Genomic DNA, 22,712 nt, shown 5'->3' on the forward strand with positions numbered 1-22,712 from the left:
TCACTACAGAATATTCAAATTGCCAGTGTTGCTTCTAATGTGCTCTTGGCCATTATTGAATACTGCAAAGTAAGAGTTACTTGAACACAAGCACTACAATACCCCAACAAGTGATTAGATAAATGCAATGGCTACCAAGTGACCAATGAGTGGATAGCATATAGTCTAGACATAAAGGATAGATTATTTTAGTTCTAAGATTAAGATACCGTTGGATTTTATCACTACTCAGAATAATATGAAATTTTTAATTTATGAATTGTTACTTCTGGAATATTCCATGTAGTATTTCTAGACCATGGTAAGAATGCCTGCCTGCCATCCATCCATCCATCCATCCATCATCTATCTATCTATCTATATTTGTGTGTATCTTTAAGAATAAACAAAGTGTGGGCTGGGCGTGGTGGTGCATGCTTGTAACCACAGCATTCGGGAGGCGGAGAGCTGAGGATGGCCATTTGCTGGCAACGTCATCTACTTAATGAGGCTGTTTCAAAATAAAAAATAATAAATAAAAAATAGGACAAGGGGTGTATCTATAGGACAAGGGGTGTATCTAGGAGGTAGAATGCCCCTGGGTTCCATCCCTAGTACTGGAGAAAGAAAGAAAGAAAGAAAGAAAGAAAGAAAGAAAGAAAGAAAGAAAGAAAGAAAGAGCAAACTGAATTCTTTAAATAAATAAATGCATACTTGAAAGGATGGGATAGATCTGCATTGTCCAGCAGACAGTCTATTAAATATAAATTAATTGAAATAAAAAAAATCTAATTGAAGTGCCCCAGCTACATTTCAAGTGCTCAATAGACACATATGGTTAATGTTAATGGAAATTATAGGTTCAGAATACTGGCATCATAAAAAAAAAAGTTCCATAGGACAGAACTATGCTAAGCTCAATGTCCAGAGATAATTAAGTTGTAAAAAAATTTTTTTTACCTAGAGCTTTTGACTATTGATTTTTTTGTTCTTTTTGCCTTACACAATCTTTTGTTCTTCAGTTATATCTGTTTATAGGCTTTTTCATATTAAATACAAAATACATTCAATTTCAAAACAAATATATTTCTACAGAACAAGTAACAGCTTAAAATGTTTTACTGTGCATAAAACCTTTAAAAATTTACAAAATTGAAAAAATGTCTATATACATATACAAATATTATCAATTTATATTTCTTAATGCAATTAAATACAATAATATATTTATGTTAATTTTAAACATAAATTCAGATATATTATGGCTAAAATAGAAGTAAAGGCAAATTCATCTAAGTTAAACAGATATAGTGAAGAAAGCACTAAGTAAATTAATAGCTATGAGTATAGCAATAAAATCAAAATACTGACAGAAACTTAGACACTCTACACTTAGAACATTTGATTCAATTAAAAGTATTAAAAAATGGAAGTGATATGGGTGGGCCAACATACAACACTATACAAGAATAAAATATAAAGATTTCTTAAAAATAATTCTATAAATCATTAGGTTTTTTTTTTTTTTTTTTGGCGGTACTAGGGGTGGAACCCAGGGGCTTTTCTACCTCCAGGCTATACTCCCAGACCGGTTTTATACTTTATTTGGAAACAGGGTCTCACTAAGTTGCTGAGAGCCTCACTAGGTAGCTGAGGCTGGCTTTGAACCTGTGCAACCCTCCTGTCTCAGCCTCCCAAGTACTGGGATTACAAGCGTGCACCACCACGCCTGGCTCATTAGGATTTTTTTATGAGACAATATAAATATTTAACACAATAGCTATTTCCTAGTTTTTATGCAGTACTTGTGATAACCATTCACTAATTTTTCAAATTTAGAATGTATGTTATTTATCTTACTTTATTTTAAATGTAGTAATAAAAATATTTTAGATTCACTGATATTTTGTAAGCTACTTTAGAAAAAAATCTTAGTACCATATCACCTCTTTACTAATGATTGTTTTCAATATATTAGACTTTAAGATTGTTGTATCAGCAAGAGTTTGATTTTAAGATCTAAATACAGTCATGTGCCTGTGAAACTATTTCTGTTAATAACAGACCACATTTACCCTGGTGGCCCCATAAGATATTGCCTAGTGTCTTCATAACAATCTTTATTTGATAAGTACATCTCATGTAAGAACCAAAGAAAGTTTAAGTAATAAAAGCTAAAAGAAAACTTTAAAAAAAATTTCTATTCAAGAGACCAAATAAAATATGCATCAAATTGGTTTTTTACTAAATTAATAACTAATAACAACTTCCCATTGTTTTGGAGTCACAAATTACCTCCCTTGACTGCCCCCTCCAATACATAAATACATAAAAATATCATTAGATCACATATTCAAAAATGTCATGATGTCTATATACTAAGATTCACAGTTTCTGGACTCATTTTTCCACCACTTAAACTGTGAATCATTGCTATCATGTGAGAGTGTTTGTTCAACTCCTCTTGCTGAAGTTTCACCAAAGACTCTTTCTCTTCCAAACGACCTTCCAATTGGGCCTTCTGAACCTCCAGTGAGGAAGCCTAAGGAAGTGAGAACAAGGTGGGATGGGGAGGAAAAAATTAAGAAGAAAAAAACTTAGCATGCTTCTTCCTCACAGATATTTTAAGATATTTTTATTTTTTATTTTAAAGGCAACATCTCAAAATATATTATATATATATATTAGTTAATCTAATTATAAGGTAAATTAAGATAAGTAATAAATAATATAATCCAAATTGGGAAGGTACTTTTACCTTGTCTTCTTAAATTAATGCTAGCAGCTAAAATTTTGCAGAAAATGTTATATACTACTATTAAGAATTACTTAAAGATAACCACATTAAAGTAGACCCTCAAAAAAACTGTAGTATTAAATTTCTCTATTACTCATGTTCTGTAATAGTGCAATTATTTATTTTTTATTGATTTTTTGGGTGGTACTGGGGGTGGAAGCCAGGGGCTTTCTACCTCCGGGCTATACTCCCAGACCTATTTTATATTTTATTTAGAAACAGGGTCTCACTAAGTTTCTGAAAGCCTCACTAAGTAGCTGAGGCTGGCTTTGAAAGTGCACAATGCTCCTGTGTCAGCCTCCCAAGCGCAGGGATTACAAGCATGCGCCACCATGCCCGGCATAGCGCAATCATTTAATCCAGGTCTGTTTTCCTCTTTCTGGTAGTAAATTCATAGCTACAACTGAAGTAATGCAATCATATAATCATGTAGAAAGTATTGGACTTAGATTCAGAATATATTTTTATCATTCTACTTATTAGCTGTTACTTCAGACTCCATTTCTTCATTTTTCAGTTACAAGTATTAGTATTTAGGTATTAATAGTGTTTGCTAAAGTGATGACAATTAAGAAAAATGTTTCAAAAATATCTCTGCAAATTACAAAGTTCTAATATGAAAGATTATTATCATCTCTATAAGCAGAGATAGCTACTGGCATGAATGCATATGACATCAAAATCTAAAAAATATGTTTCACGCGATATAATATTAAAATTTGTCCCAAACTGTGATACTTAAACTTTTCATGGGCCAAAATTATAGAATGACCATTTTATATTCCTTAAAAATTACATTTAGCTGGGCATGAAGATGCATGCTTGTAATCCCAGTACTTGGGAGGCTGCGATAGGAGGATCACAGGTTCATGGCCAGCTTCAGCAACTTACTGAGACCATTTCAAAATAAAAAATAGGGCTAAGGGTGTAACTCAAAGGCACAATGTCCCTAGGCTTATGCCCCCAAACAACAACAAAACAACAAAAAAAAAACCCAAAACAAAACCCCTACCATTATTAAACAAAACCTTTTATAAAACTATTAATAAGCTTTTATGTGTATGTTTTTAGCCCTTAAAATGTTGTTTCTGTTACTATTAAACAAAATTTATGTTGTAGAAAAAAACAAACCTACAAATTAAAAAAGGAAGATTTGGGAATCCTTTTCTGTAGACTGTACACTTGAAAGCTGTAAAATGCTGGCATGCAGTATACACATAATCAACGTTTTAATGATTGCAGGAAATACAGGGTTTTCATATTTGCAAAAAAGCCCTCATAGCAAACCATAGTCATACTCCTTTGAGATCCTAAATATCTTCTAAATAAAATTACTAACAAAAAAGAACATTAATTTATACAAATTCAGACCTTTTCCAAAACAAGACATATTTTACTAGAAATGAAAACAGAAGTCTTACCTTGATGCTCAATTCTTTTCTCATCTGTTCTGTTCTGTTTAATTCTTTTCTAAGGACATCAATGGTTTCATCCTTATCTTCCCTTTCCTTTTGTAAGGTTTTAATCTTTTCTTCTTGTACTTTTGTTTTTTGATGTAAATCTTAAAATAAAACAAGCAGTCAACTAGGTATTAAGTGGTCTTATACTAACAGACCCTGAAAAAGTTTAGTAGTGGCTATTATAGCAAAAGAAAGGAAATGAGTAAGGAAGAAATATATTCCTGGCAATGTAAGTTTTACAGAATTTGCTGAATAAAAATCATCATGGAACTCTTTCCCCATGCCAGTATTCTTTTAAAAATATCAAGTCTCTATGTCTTTCCCCCTTTCTTCTATATGTAAGAGATGTTGAAGACAGAAAAAATAACCCTCATAGTTTAAGAGTTAGAAAGAAAAGGATAGAGTAAAGGCCACAAAAAATTATATACATAGGTCTCCATGTTCTAAGTCAAGTTAAAACAAAAATGTTTTGTGGATCATTTCAGATATAGCATTTAAAAACTAGAAACTAAAAGTTACCTAGCACTGCCACCTACTGTCACGTTCCTTAGGTTTCTTTTTTTCTTTAAAAAGTACTATTGCTTCTTATAATCCCTTAGTCAAATAAGGTAAATTTCTTTTATGAAATATTACATCAAGAAAAGGGAAGCTGTTCAGATTGTGATTCAAAGTCTTAAAAATGAGAAGCAAAACACAATAAAAATATAAAATAAACCACTTATGCTTTGATTTCTCTTCAATGCAAAATATGCTAAGCAGAGTATTAAACAAGAGGTACTTACTTGATAATTTATATTCTCTGTCTACTAACTGGTTCTGGACTTCTTTTCTCTGTTCTTCTTTCTCTATCAATTGGGCAATAGTTCTGAAGTTATAAAAGAAAAATCACTGGATCATAATATATGTGAATTTTTGTCCCCTATTGACATTTTAAGAAAAAATAAAACTACAGTTACTTGTAAAATCTATGGGGTATTATATTTTATATCTAAAATAAGTGGTAATTCTAATTTCATAAAAAACCACTATTTTGTATAGAATCATTTTGCTTCTTAAAAATACCAAATAATGCCTGGCAAGGTGGTGCATGCTTGTAATACCAGCACTTGGGAGGCTGAAACAGGAGGATCACACAGGTTCAAAGCCAGCCTCAGTTATTTAGTGAGGCTCTCAGCAACTTAGTGAGACCCTGTTTCCAAATAAAGTATAAAACCAGTCTGGGAGTATAGCCTGGAGGTAGAAAAGCCCCTGGGTTCCACCCCCAGTACCACACACACACACACACAAAAATAGAATACAGTAGAGATTTTACTTTTCATTTTGTTGCTTGAGTGACTCATTCAACTTTTTCACTGTTTCAATTTGCTTATTCAGAGAATCACATGTGATTTGTAAGTCCTTATTCTTCTGTTCAGTAGTTTCATTTCTGAAAAGACAAGTAGGTATTTTTATGGAGGAAACATATGATGGATGAAACAAACTCATTTTAAGAAAGGAAGAATTATGAACAAGTAGCACATAGATAGATTTCAATGAACTCTTAAGACAGCAGGAATGCTTTGGCTGACTGATGTGCTTAAAATTAATATGAAATAAAAATATACAGGACATTTTTTGAATAAAAATATTTGGCTATATCCATACTTATGGATACAGAGCTTTAACTTACAGATGATATTGCCTTACATAATTTGCAAGAAATATACACAGCTATTTTTAAAGAAGTTAAGGATTCTAAATTTCTATGCCTCTTTAGAAGTCTGCATCTAATAATCCTGTTTACTTTACCTGAATGGAAAATACAGAAAGAATTCTTTCCAAAGTAATATTTTGACACCTACACATAAAATGTTCCTTATATTTCAATAAGTAAAAGATTAAAACAAAAACAACACAATTGGTGTCACTGGACAAATTTGGCCAGCAGAAATCTTTTATCTATCTACCATAAGGTTTTTAAGAATCTGATTTTGAATAGCTTTAGACAGTCCTGACCATTACAAAGACCTCTCTCCAGTCAGCTTCATTTGTTACTCACCTGGCCATCAAGGAGTTTTACCTTCTAGTGGATTTACGTCTCAGAAATGGCTTATTTCGTTTGGACCTCTGCCTATATTTTCATTTGTTTTTTATGTTCACTGCCTAAAGTCACCCCAACTTAACATTTACCATGCACTTTCTCTATCAGTGGTGCTTCAAACAGACTTCGGAAAATATCCTGTTTAGAAATTACCTTGTCATCACAAATATTCTAGATTCTACTCATTTTCCACCATCTATTTTATTAATAAGCTCACAGCCTTTCAAAGTTAAAATTTCTACATCTTGGTATTAATAGAACAATCTTAAAAGAAAAATAAAAACATACACGTTTACCAGTGTTTTTATTCTTTGCTAGAAAACACATAATAGTTTTTGTCTTCCTTGTAAAATGTAGAAGCTTTAATAATTGTCTAAAACATCAATGAGTTTGATAAGAAAGAAAAAAAATCAAAGTTTGTAAGCAGGCATATGAATTGGTGTAAACTTTTTGAATGGAAATCTGAAAAGATCTTTCAAAATTTTAAATGTACATACCTTTAATCCATCAATTCACTGTAAGAAATTCTACAGATATAGTCATACATGTAAACTGTATTTGGCATTAAGAGATGAATTAAATCCTAGCACCCAAATTTCTGTGCTATTAGGCTGAAAGACATAAAGTTGCCAAATGACCAATTCATATAGTTCAACCTAATTGTGACAACTAAGTTCATTCAACAATCATTAACTAAGTGACTAATCATGCATGTATCAAGCACTGTCCTAGGCTATAGAAATTTGACAGTGATAAAAACAAAACTTGTCCTTGTGGAGCTTACATCCCACATGGTGACTATATGAATGAATAAAAGCAGCAAAGGGACTTGAATTCTATTCCACTTTTGCTAATAAGTTTGAGAAAGTAGTAGTTCATCTCATTATGATGTAAGTTTCTTGCTAACTACTCGTTTTAAGGTGTTAATCAGAATATATGAAATAAAACAAAAGAATTTTAGGGTCACAGAAAAAAAATAAGAGTGTTCATTCCAGGTTCTAACCTAAAAAAGAAACTTTTACTGCATTTACCTTTGAAGAAGTTCCATGTAGGATTTTGTCAGTATTTCATGTTCTTCAGCCACAGACTCTAACTTCCTATTATGTTGAAAGAGATGCTCAATATCACTCTGGGCTCTTTCTGATTCGAGCTGTTGTGACTTCAGCAACACATTAAGCTCTTCATTTTTTCTTTCAACGTCTCTCAACATACCAGCCAGTGTTCGTGCCTTAAAAAAAAACACAGCACAGACACTTTTCCACTATCATTTATACAGCACAGAGACTTCCACTATCATTTATATATAGCTATGCCTCATATGTTTCAGTCAACAATGGATCACATATATAATATTACCTAGTTATATTACAGCTATCTTTTTTGGGGGGGTACTGGGGGTGGAACCTAGAGGCTTTCTACCTCCAGGCTACATTCCCAGACCCATTTTATATTTTATTTGGAAACAGGGTCTCACTAAGTTACTGAGAGCCTCACTAAGTAGCTGAGGCTGGCTTCGAACCTGCACGATCCTCCCGTCTCAGCCTCCCAAGCGCGGGGATTACAAGCGTGCGCCACCACGCCCGGCTATATTACAGCTATCTTAGCTTATGTAAATACAGTCTGTGATGTTGGCACAAGATGGAGTTACCTTACAATATATCCCTGTCATTAAGTAAGGCATAATATGAACATATATAAATGTTAACATATTAAACAATTTAAGAGATTCACCAAATATCTAATAGGTTAATATATGTTGGTTATGAAGAAGTATATTAGTCATATATACTTACTACTTAAATATTTCTATTAAATTTGACAGAGGTTGAGTATCCTTTATCCTAAATGCTTGGAACCAGAAGTGTTTCAAATTTCAGATTCTTCAGGATTGTGAAACATGTATATAGATATAAAGAGGTATCTTAAGGATAAGACACTATCTAAACACAAAATTCATTTGTTTCATATACACTTCCATACATACTCTGAAGGTAATTTTATATAATATTTAAAATTTTTTGTATACAAAACAAAGTTAAATAGTGTGAGATTTTCCTTTGAGTTCTAAAGCATTTTAGATTTCAGAATTTCAGATTAGGAATGCTCAACCTGTACTATTATAGTTTTTTTATTTAATAATTGTTCTAAAAAAACCAATCTCAGTAAGACCACATTAATGGAAATGAGCAAAACTATAATATAATAGCTCTATTTACAGCACTCAATTTAAAAGATTCTTTGGGGCTAGCCATTAACACTAAACCACTAAATCTGCACTTAACAGTTTTGCAATTCAGGTAAGCATGAAGAATAGTTAACTACATCACAAATACTTAAGCTGACACTTAAAATTAAGACTAGCATAATCAGGGTACACAACCTATATTGAATAAATGACACAAAAGACTAAGAAAGTAGAAAAGTAACTAGAAGGTAAAGTGGATTCTCCCTACCTTTTTAGTATTAAAAACACTATTTTCAAATGCCAAAAGAAAATCTAAGCTCTACTCTTATTTTTGTGACAGACTATTATTCAGTGCTATTTGTATGAGAAATTTTTCCAGTGACAGAGATAATACATTAAGTTCTTTAATAAAATATATGCCCAATAGAAACAGAATATTTAAGAAAGTGCTATGAAAAAAGGGCAGAAACAACTTTTTTTTTTTTTTTTTTTTTGCGGTACTGGGATGGCACCCAGGAACATTCTACCTCTGAACTACACCCCCAGCCCTATTTTTTATTCTTTATTTTGAAACAGAGTCTCACTAAGTTGCAAAGCGCCTAAGTAGCAGCTGAGGCTGTCTGCAAACCACAATCCTCCTGTCTCAACCTCCCAAATGCTGGGATTACAAGCGTGTGCCACTACGCTCAGCTAAGAACAACTTGTTTTAATATCATTAATTTTTTTCTTGGAATTTTTGGTCAGTTCAACATACTAGTCAAAACAAATGAAACCATGTTAAAATAAGAAAAAATACATATTTATATTTTTAAATGTTTTTATTCTGAAAGCGTGTGTGTGCGCATGCACGCACACGTGCTCATGTGTTACAAGAGATCGAACCTAGGAGCTTTCTACCTCTGAGCCACTCCCCCATCCCTAATTTGTTTATTTTGAAAAAGAGTTTTGCTAAATTGATGAGAGTCTCACTAAGTTGCTGAGGCTGGTCTCTACCTTGCTTCCTGTCTCAGCCTCTCTAGTCCTGCAATTACAGACATGGGCCACTATGCCCGGCTTCTGAAAAGATTTTATTTTACTTGGTGTTGGTTTAAATGCCTCTTTCAAAGCCAGACAACTTTATTATAACTAGTTATGAATAAAATCAAGTTGTTGAGATTTCATTTGTTATCTGTTAGGAGTTTCATATTACTAAACTCTCACCCATAAGGTATACATCTTGTATATAAGAACATAGCATAATGCCAAAATTACCAAGCACCTATGATATGCCAAGTACACACTAAAGCCTAAAGATACAGAAATAGTCTCTGCCATAACAAGCAGAAGTCAGGGGTAATATTGTTTTCATATGATATGAGTGATGTTATAATGAGGTAAATAACGAATAGCTCCAAAGTAAAAGGAGAGTCAAACACGTGAGTGGGAAAGAGAAGACCATAGTAGGCTTTTGGGAAATGGATATATTTAAATGGAAATGTGAAGAATTAGGCAAAAAAAAAAAAAAAAAAAGAGGAAAAAGGTTTAGGACATGGAATAGAAAAGTGCCTAATGAAAGGTTCTGTTGGGTTTCATGTGAAAAAAAAATTTGACCTATGGTAAAGTGACAAGAATAGAAAAAAAGATAGAAAAGAATAATATTTCTGGGTAGAATCTATTGGTCAGGCATGTTGGTACATGCTTGTAATCTCAGCTACCAGGGAGGCTGAGGCAGAAGGATTGCAAGTCCAAGGGCAGCCTTAGCAACTTAGTGAAAAGGTAATGTATGGTAGAGCACAAGCTTTGTATGTGCAAGGCTCTGGGTTCAATCTTCTGTATTAAAAAAAAAAAGAGTAGACTCACCTGTACTTTGTAAAAAATTGTAGAAGGTAAAGTGAGTCATTTCCAGGTTTCTTATTTGAAAAATTCTAAGAATAGTAGAATGAATACATAAGAATAAGTTAAAAAACAGAAGGGTGATTGGTTCACGACTTGTTATGCTGGGTTTGAAGTATTTTCTGTATACTTAAATGTAGCGATATAGGAGTCATTTAGTTCTGGGGGGGAATATGCGTTTGACACAAAATTGAAACACTAACATTTTAGTAATGATTGAAGCCATAAAACATATAAAGAAAAAACCCTATGGTGGCACACCCTTGTAATCCCCGTGCTTGGGAGGTAGAAACAGGAGGATCACGCAGGTTTGAAGCCAGCCGAGTTGGCTTAAGAGACCCTGTTTCCAAATAAAAAGTACAAAATAGGTCTGGGAGTGTAGCCTGGAAGTAGAAGGGTTTCCAGGAACCCCAGTACCACAAAAACAAAACAAAACAAAACAAAACAAAATACCCATACTTAAGTGTAGACTAATCATACAGAAAAAGAGTATCAACTAGGTAGAAAAACAAAATAAAAATGTAATGATTTAAACAAAACTAAAACATACAGAGTTTTAAAATGGAGGTAGTAAACCGGGTGTAGTGGTGCATGCTTGTAATACCATAGCTTGGAAGACTGAGATAGGAGGATCGCACAGGTTCGAAGCCAGCCTCAGCTACTGAGTGAGGCTCTCAGCAACTTAGTGAGACCCTGTTTCTAATAAAATATAAAAATAGGTCTGGGAGTGTAGCCCAGAGGTAGAAAGTCCCTGGATTCCATTCCTAGTACCCCCCCACACGCACACACACACACAAATAAATATTAAAAAAATAAAAATAAAATGTAGTAGCTATATCAAATGCTCAGAACAATTCACTTCAACTAGAGAAATATGTAACTAAAATTTTGCATACTTTATTTCAATTATTAAATTTTCTACTAATAATATATTTTTTTATCTTATACATACCTCTGTCTCAGCTTGAGTTCTTTGACAGCGATACTGAGCAATTAGTCTATCAGCCTGTGCAAGAGCTAGAGCTTTGGCTTCCAAGAGATCTTGTAACCTGCTCTCTTTGGACTATAAGAAATTATACCGTTAACTTTCATCATTTTAGAAAATATCTACTAAAGCTTATTACACATACTTAAAAGAAGCATATACTCACAGCTAATGTGGACAGTTTCATCTCATATACATCCATTATGTCAGATATTCTCACATCATTAATGTGATCTTTGACCTAGGTTTTAATAATGTAAAAAATTAGAAAACTAACACAAAACAATGATAAAACAAAATAAATGCCCATTTATAACTAAATCATTAAAACTTAATGATCAGCAAAAAAATAAAAAGCTTTGGTGGGTCATAAATATTTCACTTAACTTGGCTATTACAAAACAAAATCTGAGTAAGACTTGGTATGCTTATGGCAATTTCAAAAATATTTCTTAAGCTGGCTAGATAAGTGGAAGGAAGAATTAAAAAGAATGACATCTGTATTAAAAAATAGTTGAGATTTTTCTGATTGACTTTGATTCCTTTCAAAATTTTCAAGAATAGTATTATTTTTAATATCAAAAGATACTAACAGTGATAAAATTGCATCTGAAGTTGTTTAAATAAATGTTTTAATCAGAGCTAACTTTCAGCTGGCAGGTATCAGGCACAATCCCATTTATAACTGCTGCTTATCACTCACCATCACTCCAGACTGAAGTTTCTCAATTAATTCTTCAATGTTCAATCCAGGAACATTTTCGTTCAGAAGAGGAGGAGTTAAACTCTTTACTGACGCTGGAAAATTGTGACTTAATGATTGCAAAGACATTCTCCTGGGCATATTTTCTGTTTCCTGTTGCCTATATGCATTATTTGCTGCTATACTTTCTCCAAGTCTGAATGGGAATCAAAAAGAAATAATAACATAGAAATAGAGCAAAAAGCAAAGTTAATGCAAATTAGGGAATGTTTTAGAATGGGTTTTTCTTTTTTAATATAATTCTTCTGAATTTTTAAAAATAATATTCTTAGAGACCATTATCTATTTATAATCATTTACAGTAACAATTCTAATTTTGGCTTGGAATCATTGTAGAACTAGTATGTGTGTGGATTTGTAGTACTTCACAAAGTTATTGGTAATGCTCAGAGCAACCTTTATACCATAGCAAGCTATCATAAAGTGGAGCTGTTAACATTCACAGGCTGTTTCTATCTAGTAACTTCAGAACCTTCCTCTATATCAATTTTTTATTTTAGTTAAAAAATACTATAGTAGGGCATGGTGGCACACACCTATAAGCTCAGTAGTTGGAAGGCTAAGACAGGAGGATCTCAGGTTTGAGGCAAGCACAGAGTAACTTAGCAAGACCCTGTTTCAAAACAAAACCAAAAACAAACAAAAAGGGCTGGGGGGTATAGCTCAGGGGTAAAATGTAACCATGTTCAAATCCTAGTAACAAAATAAAATTTATTATAAACTGAAGTAAATTGTCATTTTTAGATTTTGCATTCCACAGTTAACTTTTGATTTGACTAATATTTCTGAAAAGTGGGAGTGTTAAGTCAGTTAAGAGCATATAGCATGGCTTAGCAAACCTGTCTCTGTTATGACTACTCAACCTTGCTGTTACAGAGTGAAAGCAACCATAGATAATACAGGCAATATGAATATGAGTAGGTGTGGCCTTTTTCTAATAAAGCTAATAACAAAAATATGCAACCTTTTCACTGGCCGACTGGTTGACTAATGCCTTTTTATCAATTCCGTGCATTATCTCTGGCATACAGGGAATGCTTTTTTTTTTTAACCAACAATATCCAATTATTTAAGCCACTGGTATAAATTTACTATATAAACCACTTCAAGTTTAAAAACTTTGCCAGGCATGGTGGTGCACACTTGTAATCCCAGCATTTGGGAGGCTGAGACAGGAGGATCCAGATTCTTGGACAGCCTCAGCTACTTAGTGAGGCCTGTTGCAAATCAGTAAGACCCTGTTTCAAACTAAAGAATAAAAAATAGGGCTGGGGTTGTAACTTGAAAGTATAATGTCCCTGGGTTCCATCCCCAGTACCACAAGAAAAAAGAAAAACAAAATATTTATTAAGCCGGGCATGGTGGCATACACTTGTAATCCCAGTACTTGGGAGGCCAAGATAGGAGGATCCAGGTTTGCAGACAGCCTTAGCTACTACTTAGTGAGGCCCTCCGCAACTTAGTGAGACCCTGTTTCAAAATAAAGAATTAAAAAAAAAAAAAAAACATAGGGCTGGGGGTGTAGCGCTCAGAGGCAGAATGCCCCTGGGTTCAATCCTCAGCACTACCAAAAAAAAAAAAAAAAAAAGAAATTATTAAAGTTGACCACTAGTAGACATTTGGTGATCCTTTAATTTACAAAGAACTTCCCTCAGAACAAATTGATTATTTTTCAAATATCAGATTATTTTTCAAATATCATTGCAAATATTCTGTTACTTAAAATGAATGACTACAGTAGAAAATTTTACCTGGCCATCATCTATCCCATTTTTCTGATAAAAGAATAGAATTTTTCTTTAAGAGCCTTTCCACTCTCCTATCTCAAATGCAATTCTCAGAGCAAACCCCTTGGCAGATGACCCAGACCTGGTCAAGGACAATGATGCTTAGATTATTTACTTAAAACAATCAGAAGAGAGCTGGGCATGGTAGCGCACATTTGTAATCCCAGCATTTGGGAGATTGAGATAGAAGGATCACAATTTGTGGCCAGCCTCAGCTACTTAGTAAGGTCCTTTGCAACTTGGCGAGACCCTGTTTCAAAATAAAGTAGAAAATAAGGTTAGCAGTATAGCTGGAACGTAGAATGCCCCTGGGCATTCCATTCTCAGTACCGCCAAAAGAAAAAAAAAAAAAAACAAAAAACAGAAAAGACCTTTCTATGACAGAGATAACCTGACAGGATGAAAGCTTTGAGTGTTCAGAACCTGCTACAATTTTAAGAGTCAGTAAGGGAGGAATAGTATGTGGATATCATCTACCTGGATTTAGCTTCTCCCAAGTGAGTAAACATCTGGCCTTGTTAGTTTTAGGAATCAAAATTGAATTTTAATCATTTGAAAAATTACTATTATAATGAAATATTCAACTTACCTATCCAAATTGATGATTACTAAAAAGATACAGCAAAGTATTCTACCACCATAAGAGATACATGGCAAACAAATTATAACTCACACCAATGCAGGAAAATCTGGAAGTGGAGCAGCTTCCAATAATATTCCCAATCCAGACTGTACTTGTTCTCTGTTATCTGATGTTAAAGCAAAAGCCAAAGGAGTAATCAAACGAGGATCCTAAATAAATCAGAAAGCAGAAAATAAGCAGAAAGAGTAAACAACGTCAGGTGTTTGGAATAAAGTGAGCAAATAATAAGATATTTCCACCTGATGTTTGAAAGTATTATTAAATTTTATCATAGCTATTTATGTTACCACATAATCAATATGAATACTAGCTTTAAAAATTCTGTAAAGGTTCTGAATGTGTTCAATTCTGCCTATAAAAATTATGTCAAATATTTTGGTATATTTAAAAAAACACACCTGATTGATAGAATTGTTTTATTTTTCTAATTACAAATTAATGGTGAATTGGAAAAATGGTGACTGCAGAAAGCAGCATCTTGACAAACAAAATAAACAAAGCTCATAAACCAAAAACAGGAACCATGCTGAAAGAAATCCAGTACTCTGAATTGTAAAATCCACTGCAAAAAGCCTGAGCTTGCAACTGAGCTTGTATGGCTGCAGGCCCAGCCACTGGTGCCATTTCGGGCTGCAGGCGCAGACTTTGAGCGCCAGCTCCAGCACTGCAGACTTCAATGATACAGCCCCAAGAAATCTCCCCCCAAAATCCAAGAACTAGAAGTGCTGAAAGCTGCAGGAGAGCTCCAACATCTTAGGCAACCAGAACCACGTTTCAGGGACTTGGAAAAAGATCCAAAGCCTGTGCACACTTATCAGAGGTGAAACCTGCAGGGCACAACGTGCCCTCCAGAGACCCAGCAGCAGGATAGCCAGGTAACTGCTTGAGTTACTCATTACTCTGGAAGTGAAGGACTGCCCTATGGAGATCAGTGTGGAGATTCCTTAGAAAACTAGGAATAGATCTACCATATGATCCAGCTATACCACTCGTGTGTATCTTTCCAAAGGAGTTGAAATCAGAGAACTACAGTAACATATGCATACCCATGTTCATAGCAGCACAGTTTGTAATAGGCAAAATATGGAACCAACCTAGGTCTCCATCAACAGATGAATGGATTGCAAAATTATGGAAAATACACACAATGGAATTCTATGCAACTAAAAAGAACAAAATCATGTCATTCCCAAGAAGATGGAAAGATCTGGAGAACATAATGTTAAGTGAGATCAGCCAAGCACAGAAAGAGAAGGCACGTATGTTTTCTCTAATATGCCCAAACTAGTGAGTAGTAGGAATACGGGAGGGACTCCAGATAATGGAGGGGAAACCTCAGCAAAGCTAGAATGGAAAGTTAAGAGAGTAAGAAGATTGAGGTTGATTAATGAAGGAGCCACATTTGAATATGTGTAAAAGTATGAATGTAGCATGGTCAACCTGGACATTCATTGCTGGGAGGGGAGGAAAAGGAAAGTGTCGGGGACACGAAGCACTGTCTAAATGTATGCCATTTTCAATATGATCCACATAGAAATAAAATAAAATGTAGTTGAGAAAAATGCTGAATCATACAAATGAGACATTTTATGAAGAAGGAAAGTACAGCCAAGATTCTGTTTCATTTGTAAAGTCTCAATAAAAATCAAGCAGACCTACCTAAGTAAGAAAGCACTGCTCATCTAGGAAAATCTCATTTTCTTCATTGAACCATCAATTTCTAGTACCTAAAATTTCCTTGGTGGCCTTATTGATAAATGGTGCTTATAATGATACTGATAATGGCAGTATCAGCAGTTTTTGAAATGAACATAGTTTTCCTGTCTATAAAGCTTCATAGCATATGAAAGCCCTATGTGTTAAAAAGCATTTTGTAGTAAAATCCTTATGTCCTTCAGCTTAAATTATTAGTTCAAACGACTTCAAAATCCAACATTATGAATTATATATATTTTTATCCTGTTTTCTTCACTAAGCTATGAGTGTCTTGGGTACAAGAACTGTACCTTAATTGTCTTTTTATTGCAAGGCTCAAGTATATATAAATAAAATTTGGCATATAATGAAAAAATAATTATAATTTAATAAAAAATAGCTAATTAGCCAGGTGTGGTGGCACACGCTTGTAATCTCCGCGCTTAGGAGGCGGAGACAGGAGGATGGCGCAGGCTCAAAGCCAGCCACGCTGGCTTAAGAGACCCTGTTTCCAAATTAAAAAAAAAAAAAGTATAAAATAGGTCTGGGTGTGTAACCCGGAAGAATCCCAGTACCACCAAAAATAAAATAAAATAAAATAAATAAATAAAAGACTAATTATTTCCAAGTTAAAGCCATACAATAAAATGTAAAATTCAAATGACTTCTAATTAGAAACTGTAATGTTTAGTACAATAACTAAAAATATTACTCCTTCATATCAGTAAATATTTTAGATTAGTATGATCAGCCCCAAATCTATAGTAAAATACTCTCAACAAGTGACATAAAAATCACTTTTTTGCCGGGGTGGTGGCGCATGCTTGTAATCCTTGCACTTGGGAGGCGGAGACAGGAGGATCGCGCTGGTTCAAAGCCAGCCTCGCTGGATTAAGAGACCCTGTTTCCAAATTTAAAAAATATATATAATAGGTCTGAGAGTGTAGCCCGGAGGTAGAAGGGTTTCCAGGAACCCCAGTGCCACAAAAAAAAAAAAAAAAAAAAAATCGCTTTGTAACTTTTAACTCAGTCTTTAAAAAACACATTAACTGTTAGTATAAAAAGTGTAAGTACATAAATGTGTTAAGTGTCTTTCTGGTACTCAAGTATATTTCAGTGCCATCGACCTCACTAACACTCAATGGGAATCATTCATAACTCCTTCCACATAACTTTAAGTTTGAAATCAAGAAACCGAAGTACAAAAAGGTGAAATTACTTGCTCAAACCTGTTGTAAAAGCTGGTACAGTCAAACTTTGAACACAGTCCAGTAAACATAATAACTCTCAAAATTTATAAGTAGCCCCTGCCTAAGGCTTCTGTTTGGGCTACCCTTTCTTTTCAGAAAGGCTACCCTTTCTATATATCCACTACAGCCATCTCTTTGAAGTTACTATATTAACTTAATTCAGCAATAGTAACAATATTTTAACATTTTTTGTTGAATACCTTTTTAAGTCAGGTGTTATAGATATTAAAATTGACGCTGTTAAATCTTGCACTAGGCTTCAAAAGATCAGATCAAACCAGAATGGAGTCATTTGTCACACAAACTGAAGTTTGATTTGGTCCAATTTTCCAAAAACAAACAAACTCAGGTGGTTAGAAGCATAATAAAAGGCTGGGCGTGGTGGCGCATGCTTGAAAATCCCCGTGCTTGGGAGGCGTAGACAGGAGGATCGCGCAAGTTTGAAGCCAGCCGTGCTGGCTTAGGAGACCCTGTTTCCAAAAATAAAATAGGTCTGGGAGTGTAGCCCGGAGGTAGAAGGGCTTCCAGAACCCCAGTACCACAATAAAAAAAAAAAAAGCATAATAAAATGTTCTATTTCACCTACATTAGGAAAGTAATAAAAACCAATTACCTTTTACTTCCTGTTTCTGCTTTTTCCAAGTTCTTTCTTTGTCTTAAAGTTAATCTCCCTGTGCCCAGCCTAAGAGAACACTAACTGTACTGGATAGAATGAGATATTAATTACAAATAAATCTTAAACTAAGTTTGTTGTAATCCTATCTTCAGATAACATCTACAGCTCTAACTAGTATTTGCAAGTTAGCTATTTTCTGCACATCTCCTTTAATCTTAGTCTCTCATATAATTTGTTTCTTCCAGATATTTCTCTATCCCTCATCAACCTAGGTATAAACCAAAAACTCTAAAACAAATACCATCCTCCTCTCAATTCCAAAAGAAACAAATGAAGAAACCTACAAATATGACACAAGAAAAGGAAAGGCTGAGAAAAAAGTATTATCATGAACGTTCTGTACATTATAAGGAGCACTTAATGTTCAGTTTCTGAGAAGCTATGTAAAATAATGGTATGAGAATATTATAGCTGAAGATAGTCATCTGATAGTCAACTATTATTAAAAATTCTCTAAAGATGTAGAGTAACATGAAAATATTTATTAGAAATCATGTATGCATGAATAAACTTCAACGTTTGAAAACTAATTTAAACTCACCTGAAGGATTTTATAGAAGCTTACTTCCATACCAGGAACCAACTGCTTAAGTTTGTTCATCAAATCAAGAGTTTTCAAAATTACATCAGCAGCAAGTTTGCTTTAAAAATAAGTCATACTTAAATTAGATACTTCAAAAAAATTCTTAGAGCTTAATTCTGTCCATAATTCTAAAGAAAACAAATGAACAAAACCCCCATCTTTTTTTTTTTTTTACAGTATCAGCAATAGAACCCAAACCTTGTGCATACTAGGCAAGTGCTATACGACCAAGCTACACTCCCAACCCCAACATCTTTGTTTTTAAAACTCAAGGTATGCCAGGCGTGGTGGCACACGCTTGTAATCCCCGAGCTTGGTAGGCGGAGACAGGAGGATCGCGCAGGTTCGAAGCCAGCCTCACTGGCTTAAGAGACCCTGTTTCCAAATAAAAATATAAAAAACAGGTCTGGGAGTGTAGCCCAGAGGCAGAAGGGTTTCCAGGAACCCTAGTACTACCACCAAAAACAAACAAACAAACAAACAAACAAACAAACAAACAAACACAAAAACCCCCAACAAAATCTCAAGGAATTATTTTTGCTAAGAAATAAAAATATCAGAGATAACATTCCTCTGACTAAATGACTAAAGACCCAAAGAGAACAAACTGGGATTAATAAGTTTAAAGTGTTTTTTTTTTTTTTACTCTCAAATACCAACATGTTTCAAATTTCTGCTTTAAGCAAATAGCACTGGAACATGACACATTTAATTTTTAGCTTTGTCACTGGAATATCAACAGAAAATAGCCTTAGCAGCATTAAAGAACACCTAATATAAAATTAATTATTGACTATGAGCATGTTTTCTGCTTTGTACCTGAAAGAGAATATAAAAGAGAAAAATCCTCACTCTTCAAAAATACAACTCCTAGCAATTATGCCAATTATGGAAATGAATCTGAATTATAGTATCTAGCATATAGCAGGTCTTCAATAAATATTTATTAGATGAACTTAATTGATAATAGAAGGGCAGAAAAAAATCTCATTACTCTAAGTGAAAGTTCACCATTAACCATTAATTTGACATGCTAAGAGTTCTTTGTTATTAAAAAAACTTTATCAGTGACTGAGTTCCTTATAATAAAACTATACCTGTTTTTCATTTAAATGTAAAATTAAATGAACAAAAATATTAAATAATTGAGGTAGTATCAAAAAGCTCCAAAAAAAAATGTTCAGCAGAAAGAACCCTTACATAATCACAAACACACCCCAAACAATTAAACACAAATCATCGATGTTAATACTATCTTCAGAAATATATGACCTATCAATTGAATATGATCTATAAATTGGATAAATTTTAAATTATAATATCTTGTAACTGAGAACCATAATCCCATTGCATTGGAGGCTGACGCAGGAGAATCACAAGTTTGAGACCAAGCTTCAGCAACTTAGCGAGACCTTGTCTCAAAATAAAGAATAAAAAGGGCTTGGGATATCACTCAGTGGTAGAATGCCTCTGGGTTCAAAAGCCTGTACAGCCCCTGGACCCCCCCAAAAATACACACATAGATAGATATGTATTAGTTAGTTCTCTGCTTTAACAGAACACATATAGATGATCTCTAAAGATGAGCACTATCACATCTTTTGAATTTTACTGACTTTAACTGCTTTGAGATTTCTATTTCATATACTCACCATAATTCAGAATCCGCTACTTTTGTTCCAAACCCTAGGTCAATCTTGCCATATGTAAACTGTTGGTCTATCAGAGTGGTACACTTGATAGTAGTCAGAATTTTTGAGATATGCATTTTCAGAGTATCATCTCCACACAGAAGTAAGTTTTGTTAAGATACACAAACAAAAGATTTTCAGCATCTTTATCTTTGTATACGACTTTGAAACATTTAGGATAATTTTATACTATTTATTTCATCACTGTAATTTGGTATAATTACCATTATACTTGCTCAATGATAGGTTAAAAAAGCTAGAACTCAGTGTATTAAACTGGTAATAAGTTTCTGACTCAAAGGTAAAACAGAGAAAGGATATTCATTTTTGTTAGCAGCAAAGATGTTTTAATAACTACTTGGACTAAGGGAAGTTATTTTCTTATATTTTGTATCTCGTAAGCTATAATTAGTATCTATCATTAAAAAAGGCCAAGTTATAAGCCGGGCGTGGTGGCGCATGCTTGTAATCCCAGCATTTGGGAGGCTGAGACCGAAGGATTGAGGTTCACGGACAGCCTCAGCTACTTAGTGAGGCCCTAGCAACTCAGAGAGACCCAGTTTCAAAATAAAGAATAAAAAGTAGGGCATAGGCTGTAGCTCGGAGGTCAAATGCCCCTGGGTTCCATCCCCAGACGCACCAAAAAAAAAAAAAAAAAAAAAAAAAAAAAAAAAAAGGCCAAGTTATAATGCCATTCAATGAGAAGGCCTTATTGTTTCAATTTTAAATATCTCTAATGTCAAGCAGAGTAATCATTGGTCTGCAGCAGTGGTTCTCAACTTTGGCTCTATGTGAAAATTCCCTGGGTAGATTAAACAATTTCCAACAACAACAACAAAATCAATACACAAACACACACCTTCCACCAATCCTAAGGTTTCAAATTACTCCAATTACATTGGATTCTCTGGAAGGTTCCTGTGTGTGTGTGTGTAATTCCTTACTTGCTCACCAGGTGATTCAAATTATAATCAGGAGTGAGGACAGTGCTATAAAGAAGAGGAAAGTTAAAGAGGTGTAGCTCAGAGAAGAGATTAAAGGGAGGCGTTTGCTCTATGGCAGGACAAAAGTTGGAATATTCTTATTCCTCTGAAACACAAAGAAACATAATCAGCAAAATTTAAGAGAATTGAATGAAATTTTGTGGCTCCTTGCTCATAGTGGAGAAATCATTAAAAAAAGAATAAAATATTTAAAAATAAAGAATTAGAGTCTTAACAACTCAGAATTTGTTATTTAGAAAAACTGAATACAGAGAAAGAAGAGAATCAGTATAGAGAAGTTAGGTAGTAAAACTAGTTGTACTTAAGGTTTTCTTTTCTATGAAATGAATAAATTTATGTTGTTATGTTTTTCTATTTTATAACCAACTATCATGTTATTTTTATTAAAACATTTATTTATGGTGACCCAACTGAGGTAGGTGGGAGGGGAAAAAAAGGAAATTCCCTAATGTACATGATGTACATTCACAAACATATCCAAATCCATCACTGACCCAAACATGAGATGGGGGAGGGAATGGAGTGGGAATTAGGAAAGGGCTAATTGAATGATGTGTGGATGTGTGCATGTATACTATTTTGTACACCATTAAGATGTATGGCTACAGTACACCAATAAAAAAAATTTATAGAGGGTTTTATTTTTAAAACACAAGATTAATGAAAAATAAAAACTAAGGTAAAGTCATGAGAGCTCTATAAATTTTTTTTTTTTTAATCTGCTGACAGGGGTAGCAATTAGGATCAAAACAACAGAGTAACAAGTAATTAAAGAGTCATTTGAGAATGTATCTCTGAATCTCAAATTGTAATACAAATGTTTAAATTATGTTTTAAAAGATTTTCTTAAAAGATAATTTAGCTTAAATATTTTACACAGAACCAAAAGGATAAATTTTGAAATACTCTTCATTAAAATTATTTTACTTGGTTTAAATTTTAGTTCAATATTTTCAAATAGATATGAGCATGAGAAATAATTAAAATACAAATAAAGACAAAATGCAATAAATGCTAAACTAAGAAAGTAAGAGTTCATATAATTCCTATATTTATGACAGTAAAGGATATTCAACAAAACTTCGATGGATTTGGCCATCCTTTCACATTTTTTTCTTATTAAGGCCTCATCTAGATTTTGTTCTGTAAACTGAAGCTGGTCTAGAATTGTAGGCAGCAGAAGGGTCACAAAACGGTCAGCTGAAGAAGAATTTGCAGTATCTATGACATCCTGAAAAATTAGTTGTCATCATTGATAAAAA

The 22,712-nt window shown here is 33.6% G+C and overlaps 1 protein-coding gene across 1 annotated transcript in view; it reads right to left on the reverse strand.

Annotated features, from left to right (window-relative positions):
• Positions 1 to 2,350: 2,350 nt before the first annotated feature.
• CIP2A (cellular inhibitor of PP2A) overlaps positions 2,351 to 22,712 on the reverse strand; it is a gene marked incomplete at both ends in the record, with an annotated part of 43,841 nt that continues 23,479 nt past the window's right edge. Inside the window, 12 exons of the mRNA XM_080696038.1 lie at positions 2,351 to 2,521; positions 4,198 to 4,337; positions 5,019 to 5,101; positions 5,549 to 5,662; positions 7,348 to 7,544; positions 11,326 to 11,436; positions 11,525 to 11,599; positions 12,062 to 12,257; positions 14,582 to 14,700; positions 18,714 to 18,813; positions 20,408 to 20,549; positions 22,522 to 22,681. Coding sequence (XP_080552164.1) covers positions 2,351 to 2,521; positions 4,198 to 4,337; positions 5,019 to 5,101; positions 5,549 to 5,662; positions 7,348 to 7,544; positions 11,326 to 11,436; positions 11,525 to 11,599; positions 12,062 to 12,257; positions 14,582 to 14,700; positions 18,714 to 18,813; positions 20,408 to 20,549; positions 22,522 to 22,681 — 1,608 coding nt within the window. The remainder of the gene's footprint in view (positions 2,522 to 4,197; positions 4,338 to 5,018; positions 5,102 to 5,548; positions 5,663 to 7,347; positions 7,545 to 11,325; positions 11,437 to 11,524; positions 11,600 to 12,061; positions 12,258 to 14,581; positions 14,701 to 18,713; positions 18,814 to 20,407; positions 20,550 to 22,521; positions 22,682 to 22,712) is intronic.

This window comes from Muscardinus avellanarius (genome assembly GCF_963383645.1).
Source record: "Muscardinus avellanarius genome assembly, chromosome: 5".
NCBI lineage: Eukaryota > Metazoa > Chordata > Mammalia > Rodentia > Gliridae > Muscardinus > Muscardinus avellanarius.